Genomic DNA, 7,229 nt, shown 5'->3' on the forward strand with positions numbered 1-7,229 from the left:
TTGTCATACTGAACCAAGCATCGGGAAAACCCGGTTGCATCAAGAACCACAGAAGCCTGAATCTTTACACCGTCGCTGCAAACCACAGTAGAGTTCTCCTCCTCGTGAACCACGTTAGTGACCTTAGACTGATGAAACTTAACACCGTTGGTTATACATTTCTGAAGCATTTTGGATTTGAGCTGTTTCCTGTTAACTCTCCCATAAGGCCTGCTTAAATCTTTCTTGACACCTTCACCAATATAGACAACAGCACCAGACCAGGTGGTATCAAGACAGTCAAGTAAGTCCATAGCCTCAAACTCATCAACCCAAACACCATAGTTGTTAGGCCATATAAGCTTGGGAGAAGGATCGATGGAACAAACAGAGAGACCAGCTTCAGAAACCTGCTGAGCCACGGCTAAACCAGCAGGACCACCACCAACAATAGCCAAATCAACAAGTGGACTCTTGGAAGTGTCGTACAAAGGAAGCTCAAAGTCAAGACTCTCCTTCTTGGTTTCAGGGACAAGATCCAAAAGAGCAGCACTAGTACTACTCGCAACACCAGAGCCAATTCTGATAGCCCTTTTCTTCAAACCAAGCTTAACCCTTGAAGGGTTTGGATTGTTACTGCTAAATCTCTCAAATCCATGAAACTGAGGGACGAAAAATTCGAGCTTGTTTGGTGATTTCAACAAAGTATCCATCGAATTCCCCCAAAATCGAAATAAAGAAAAACCAAACGGACATATAAATCTAACTAGAGAGATTGCGAAGATGGATACTATAAAAAAGATGAAAGAGGACCACAAAACTTACCCAGAAGCAATAAGCTTCGTGGAGATGGAGACAATTATCTACTTCTCTCACGAAAGAGAGAGAGAGATGAGACTCTCTTTAAGTGATTGTACTAATGTGTTTGTGGTTCTGTAGTGGTGGGGTCTGATCCAAATTATATTTATTAGCTTTCGGTTTGTGTGATCCGTTTGGTTTGCGTTATTGGTCATTAGTCACTCGCAACCTCATGTAACCACCACTAGCTTACGCATTAAGGACATGGTTGTTATTGAATTTCTCATTCATTATCCACGTTCAATGTTTCATTTGTCTAATTAGTTTTTTTGACTTTTATTCTTTTTGGGAAGATATATGAATTTTGGATTTTTATGCATATGCTTTTAATTTTTGCTTTTTTACGCATATGATTATGAGTTTATAACAAAGCACAAAAAATGTGAATTAGTAGTTTTATAAGACAAATCTCTGAAGTTAGAAATTTGGATGAAATTTTATTAAAACATTTTCAACACAAATTTTTCTACTTCACTTATTTGCAATTCTAAAGCAGAATTGTAATGCAATAGTAAAATGTTTTGTGATTTAACAAAACAACAAAAAGTCGCTTTGGCCGAGTGGTTAAGGCGTGTGCCTGCTAAGTACATGGGATTTTCCCGCGAGAGTTCGAATCTCTCAGGCGACGAATTTATTTTTTGGATTAATTTAAAGACGTTATTAGATTAGGTTAATTATATCACATAGCCGGATCTCACTTGTTTTCGAAAATCTTTGAAAAAAAACTAGGGTTTTTTGATGGAGCAACAAGAAGAGAAGAAGAAGAAGATAAAAGTCTGCAAAAGAAGAAGAAGAAGAAGAAAACAATCAAAATCAGGTTCGTCCCTTCCGCTAGATCTAACCTCAGAGATACTCTTAAGGCTGCCTGAGAAATCTGTTGTGAGGTTTCGTTGCGTGTCCAAGCCATGGTCATCAATCACCACCGATCCATATTTCATCAGCTTGTTCAAAACTCGGTCCCCACGGCTTCTACTCTGCTTCAAAGCTAATGACAAGTTGTTCGTTTCCTCCATTCGGCAGCATCATCAGACGTTTGATACTTGGAACAAGTCTTACTCTTCTTCTCAGCCTATTGATCGTTATCATATGGATTTGAAATTCCCAATAAATTTCAATTACTTCCTCCCTACGGAATCTGTCCAGGGTTTGATCTGCTTTCAAGAATCAGCAACGCCCATTGTTTGGAACCCTAGTACGAGACGGTTTTTAACTTTACCCAAATTAAATACGGGCTGGAAGGATATAACAATCTTTCTAGGATACGATCCAGTGGAAGGTAAACACAAAGTAATGTGCATCCCTTTTTCAAAGAGTTGTGATGACTGTCGGGTGTTTACACTGGGATCAGCTCAAAAATCATGGAGAGCGGTCAAAACTAACTATTCCCATCGTTCTAACTATTATACTTCTGGCCGATGCATCAAGGGTGTTGTATATTATCTAGCCTTTGTTTATCATATGGATGTTTGGGTTCTAATGACCTTTGATGTTAAATCTGAAAAATTCGATAGGATACAGTTACCATCATCTGATGTTCACAAGGAACTTATCCCTTATGAAGGGAGGATAGGTTGTGTTGATAGAAAACGAAACATGAAGAAGGGTATCAGATTGTGGATTTTGGAAGACGCAGAGAAACACAAGTGGTCGAGTAAAGACTTCCTTGCACCTCTTAGTCACTTTGATAAGAGTTTGGGCTGCTGTTTCCTACTAAAAGGTTTCACTAGTGCTGGTGAGTTCATTTATGTAGAACAACTGTTTCGTAAACCGTCTTATATTTTATTTTGTTATCCGGTGAGAAACAGCTTTAGAAGATTCGAGCTTAAAGGAATCACTGACGACCAGTCTGTCCTCAGTAACGTCCATGGCTATACGCTCCATGTTTTCCCCAATCACGTTGAGAGTCAACTCTCTTTCTAACAAGTTTCTCTGTTTTGTTTTCCTTACGAATGATACTTAATTTATGCAAGTTTATGATTTTGTTCTCTCTTTCTTTTCTTATAATTTATGGTTCCTTATTTTGACTCTATCCTTAGCCTTCTTCACAAACAATATCCAAAACACTTGTATCAAATAAATAAACATTAACATTTGTCACAAAGTAAAAAGTTAACTAAAACACAAGAGAAAAGCGACAAAATCACACACTGAATACTACTTGATCTTCTTACTCTTATTACTAACTTCAGTCTAGAGTAGTAAAAATGTTAATGGAAAGCCCTTTTTATACACCCACCACCAAATAGTCTTTGCAAGGAAAAACATCACAAGCTGAATCTTTTGTACACAAACGTACGTGTCCTACGTTATGAGTAAATTATAAAGCAAAACCTGCATAGTTTTCAGAAACCAAAGATGATGATGCTGATGTTAGATCTGCACATTCAAAAAGCACTACCTGATACTGAGGCAAATGAGCATTGTTCTTACCTGTTACCTAACTACTCGCTCCCGATGTTATCGTAACTGAAGCCTTCAGATATGGTATCCAATCTCTTGTTGTCTCCTGTAAAAACACACAGTTACCATTATCACTTCTTTTCTTTTTTGCCTCAGTACTTCTACTTTTTCTAAAACAGCGAGTAGTGTTTTGTGTTTTGATATTCTCTCACCTTGATATTCTCCCCTTTCACGGGAGTCCAGAAAGTTTTCAGCATTCGGTACAAGGAAGGGTGATCTATCGTAGCTCTCCAAAATATCTGAAATCAACATGAAAACTTATGGTTACAAAAAGAACAAATCATAGTAGCTGTTCGCTGGCTCTTGTACTATAGAAAACCACAAATAACTACTTGCTTCTATATGCATGCTAATGTAAGAACAAAGAGAAAGAAAGGGGTATATGAGATGGATAAAGACCTGAGCTCTGGGAAAAATCAGCTGTCAAATCAGAGAGGCTGAAGTTCCGAGGGATTTGGCCTAAGAACCCAAAAGTAGAAGCTTCTGCATCAAGAAGCGGATCACTAAGGGGTTGGTTGTTTGACTCGTTACTGAAATTAGGAAGCGACGCATCTCCAACTGTCGGATGTCCTTCGAGGGCATTCCGTTCACCACCATACATGTATGAAGCAGGGTTTGTAAAGGCAGTCTCAGACTTGATCATTCCGCCATTCATTCCTTGCATCATAGGCATGTTTGTGGTCTGCGATGAGAGCATATTTGGAGAAGCATCGACTCGCCTAGCATGGGTTGATATGTTTATAGAAGAGGGCACATTTGTATTGAGTGTTGAAGAGCCATTGAGGTACGCATTAGACAGACTAGAAGCCATAGGATGATGTGCATTATCAGACTTCAAAGATTGATCAGTGTGCTCAGAGGGATAGCGTAATTGTTTCTGATTCACTGTTAAGAAAATTACATAGGTTAGCTATTTGATACTCATAACCTCCCTCCAATTTCAAGCACAGTATAACAAAATAAGTAATCACAGTGAAGAGAGAGAGAAAATACTATTCATCAGTTGTTAGCTGTGACTTGAAAGAATGACTAATCTAAAATGTCATGGAAGGAAGAGTGAGGTAAGACGTGTTACTGACAGACATATCTTCATTCATTCTAAGAGACGTAATTACCTACTACTGAGTTTAAATTTCATCTTAGAAGCAAGTTCATGAAGAATTTGAAGATGTACTTCTACAAAGAAATCACCTAGAGTGGAACTAAGGCAGCAAGTGGAAGCAAGAAAACAAGACAAGGCATATGAGGACTGTTTTCTACAACAATTGACCAACAATTCATAGCATAATTATACAAGTGATAAAGAGGCCCCTAAAATGCAATAATTAAAATCCATCTCACTCCAAACGAATCTTACTTGATTGAAGATGAGAACCATTTGTATTTTGGACGGAAGCAACCCCAGTTGGATGAATCTGACGCATGTGGTGAACCTGCTGCTCAAGCAACTTATTGAATTCCATTATCTGGTGCTTAACCATTAGCCTAAGATAGTAAGCCTTGAAAAATTCCCGATTCTCTTCTTCAAGCTTCTGCCAAACTGTAAACCAAAAAGGAAACCATCCTAGCATAAATTTTTTGGTCAACCCTGCAGTAGGGGGACAATCTCCATTTTATCATCCATACTCATGCTTTTGTTATGTAATATTGTTTTCGGCCCTTTTTCTGCTTCTTAGGAATTCTCATATCTAAGCAGTTAGTAACTCGGTTCTGACCAATACTAGGTGACCCTTGAACCAAAAAAATACATAAAATTTCAGTTTTAAGCAACAACAAAATCATTCACACATGATTTTCGCTAAGGATGTCCTAAACTGGCAAGCAAACATATTAACACCTTTTAAATTCAAAGTAGAACCATCAATGAACAAGGATTACACAATCACATGCTAATTTATGTGAAAAAACAGATTACTTGAATTGGCTACCTAGTTCTGTGAATCCAGGCTCGATTTTAGCCTGCTCCAGTAAAGTATCCACAACTTCTTTCTGATTCATGTAAAGTTGGAGGCATCGTTCTATGAGGTTTTGAACCTGAAACGGCATAACAACAGGCCAAAAGTAAGTTTTCTAGAGCTTAAAGGTTTGACATGCCAGTTGGAAGAGGAAGAATTAAATTTCATTATTAGCAGATTCACACAATGAAAGCAAAGGCATTCACTAATAGCTTTCAAGCTCTTCATAGCATATTCAACAATATATGCAATTTATAACATAAACCATCTGGATATGCAATCTATATGAAGGTTCTTAAGGAAGAAATGGATCTAACTACAGGTTTGACCTATTAACTAAAGGACAAAAAATTGAGATTGCGGTTCACAACTACAAATAACTTAACAAGATCCTTCATCTTTAATATTTACCAGTTGAATATCTTGACGTGAAACCCTTCTCACTGTTCCACTTGACATCTCAGAGACTTTTTTGTAAACCAACCAGACCGACCTTATTCCTGTCAGGAAGAAGCAGTCTCTATAAGTAATATGTAATGAAGAGGGATACAAAACCATAAAAACCATCAGAATAAACAAAAAAAAGAATCGCAAATTTACCCACAGAGGCATGAAGATAAAAATCAAATCTTTATCGATCGAAAACCAAAACCGAAAAACAGAGAAGCAGAAATACGAAATAAATCAGCCAACACAAATAAGAAGCTAAAAACAAATTGAGAAAACCCCAAAAGTAAAGCCTAACACTTGGATTCGATTTCTAACCGGATCAAATCATATATCAAAAAAAGAAAAAGAAACATCAAAACGATCAAAAGAACAAAAATTTGGATACGCAAAAACAAATAATTGAAGACCAGAAGATAGAGAGAGAGAGAGAGAGAGCACCTTTTTAATCAGAGAAGAAGATTCGGGAGAAAAGAGAGAGATGAACGTAATAACCCTCTCTCACTTTGTTGGTCGATCGTGGTGGATCATTTCTTTACTCCTTTTTTTTTTTTTTTCCATTTTTCTTTGATTTACTTCTTTATTTTTAATTTATGTATATTCTTTTAGTAGTATAATAATTTACCATTTTTGTTTCGAAGCTCAGGAAGCTGACACGTGTATAATACTTAACAATGGTGGATCCCAAACAATAGAGTTATCTGATCTTCTTGTTGCCCCCTCTCTCTCTCTCTCAATCTTTTTTTTTTTCTTTTCTTTTCAGTCAATGATAAAATTGTTAACAGTTTTGGTGGGGTTATTAGTTTAATATTAGAATAGAGTTTTAAAAAATTTAAATGTTATGTAGAATTTGTTGTTATTAGATCAAAATTTTGTTAAAATCTGCTTAAGTTTATTATTATTATTAGTTTATGATTTCTAAAAAATCAATTAAAATCTTAACAAATTTTTGGGTTATTGAATTGAGACTTTTATAAAATCATTAATTTTTTTGTTTTATTCAATTAAAACAAAACAAAAGAATCTAGGAAAGTCACAGAAAATTATCACAAAAATACAACAATGTTTTAAAAAAATTCACTCATTTACTTTTGATGATTTTGTTAAAATTTCAATTTTTATTATAAATTAGAATCCTATAACACCCTTTAAACTTTAAACTGATGGTTCTTTTATTTTCGTCTTTGAGACATCTAAGCAAGAAGAAACTTAAAATTAAAAAAAAAAAAAAAAATAGAGATTCAATACACAAATCTACAAGAATGAACATTCATTTAGCAAACCATAATCCATTGTTCTAACCAATGGTTAATAACCATAAAGAAGCTTTTGAATTGGGATTTATTCACGCTTCTTTAACCCGAACCTTCCACTTGGGATCCTACTGAGGAAACCAGAATCTAGCTTCTTGTAATGACTATGAAACTTCATGATCAGTGAATCCATAAAACCATCGACTTCGTCTTCGTACCTCTCATACAGAACCGGCATTGTGTGTGCCCCAACAAACCCTTTTCACCACAGACCAAA

The 7,229-nt window shown here is 36.1% G+C and overlaps 4 protein-coding genes and 1 non-coding gene across 8 annotated transcripts in view; 2 read left to right on the forward strand and 3 right to left on the reverse strand.

The window, feature by feature from the left end:
* The window catches only part of LOC104764729 (lycopene beta cyclase, chloroplastic), a 5,126-nt gene extending 4,217 nt beyond the window's left edge, over positions 1-909 (reverse strand). The window contains exon 1 of one of the 2 annotated variants that reach the window (XM_019241452.1): positions 15-909. In XM_019241452.1, coding sequence (XP_019096997.1) covers positions 15-692 — 678 coding nt within the window. In that variant the 5' untranslated portion in view covers positions 693-909. The other variant, XM_010488320.2, reaches the window with a different exon arrangement.
* Positions 1,384-1,465, forward strand: TRNAS-GCU. Its single transcript has one exon. It is a non-coding gene; the product is annotated as a tRNA-Ser (tRNA).
* LOC104764730 (putative F-box protein At3g10240) lies at positions 1,576-2,828 on the forward strand. The gene has a single exon (XM_010488322.2). The coding sequence runs from the start codon at positions 1,576-1,578 to the stop codon at positions 2,755-2,757; it is 1,182 nt and encodes a 393-aa protein (XP_010486624.1). The 3' UTR covers positions 2,758-2,828.
* Positions 2,892-6,253, reverse strand: LOC104764731. 3 transcript variants are annotated; one of them, XM_010488324.2, is made up of 8 exons: positions 5,853-6,098; positions 5,664-5,752; positions 5,226-5,331; positions 4,655-4,837; positions 3,697-4,182; positions 3,450-3,536; positions 3,268-3,343; positions 2,892-3,168 (listed from the first exon to the last, which is right to left on the reverse strand). In XM_010488324.2, the coding sequence occupies exons 2-7, from the start codon at positions 5,709-5,711 to the stop codon at positions 3,279-3,281; spliced, it is 975 nt and encodes a 324-aa protein (XP_010486626.1). In that variant the 5' UTR covers positions 5,712-5,752; positions 5,853-6,098; the 3' UTR covers positions 2,892-3,168; positions 3,268-3,278. The 3 variants fall into 3 exon arrangements, with proteins under 3 accessions (XP_010486626.1, XP_019096165.1, XP_010486625.1); XM_010488323.2 differs by lacking the exon at positions 5,853-6,098 and adding an exon at positions 6,141-6,253 and having other exon boundaries at positions 3,041-3,168; XM_019240620.1 differs by lacking the exons at positions 5,664-5,752; positions 5,853-6,098 and having other exon boundaries at positions 4,655-5,027; positions 5,226-5,316.
* LOC104764732 (reticulon-like protein B8) overlaps positions 6,836-7,229 on the reverse strand; it is a 2,259-nt gene continuing 1,865 nt past the window's right edge. The window contains exon 6 of the mRNA XM_010488325.2: positions 6,836-7,210. Within this exon, the coding sequence (XP_010486627.1) occupies positions 7,041-7,210 (170 nt within the window). The 3' untranslated portion in view covers positions 6,836-7,040. The remainder of the gene's footprint in view (positions 7,211-7,229) is intronic.

The sequence above is a fragment of the Camelina sativa genome, chromosome 19, assembly GCF_000633955.1.
Source record: "Camelina sativa cultivar DH55 chromosome 19, Cs, whole genome shotgun sequence".
Classification (NCBI taxonomy): domain Eukaryota; kingdom Viridiplantae; phylum Streptophyta; class Magnoliopsida; order Brassicales; family Brassicaceae; genus Camelina; species Camelina sativa.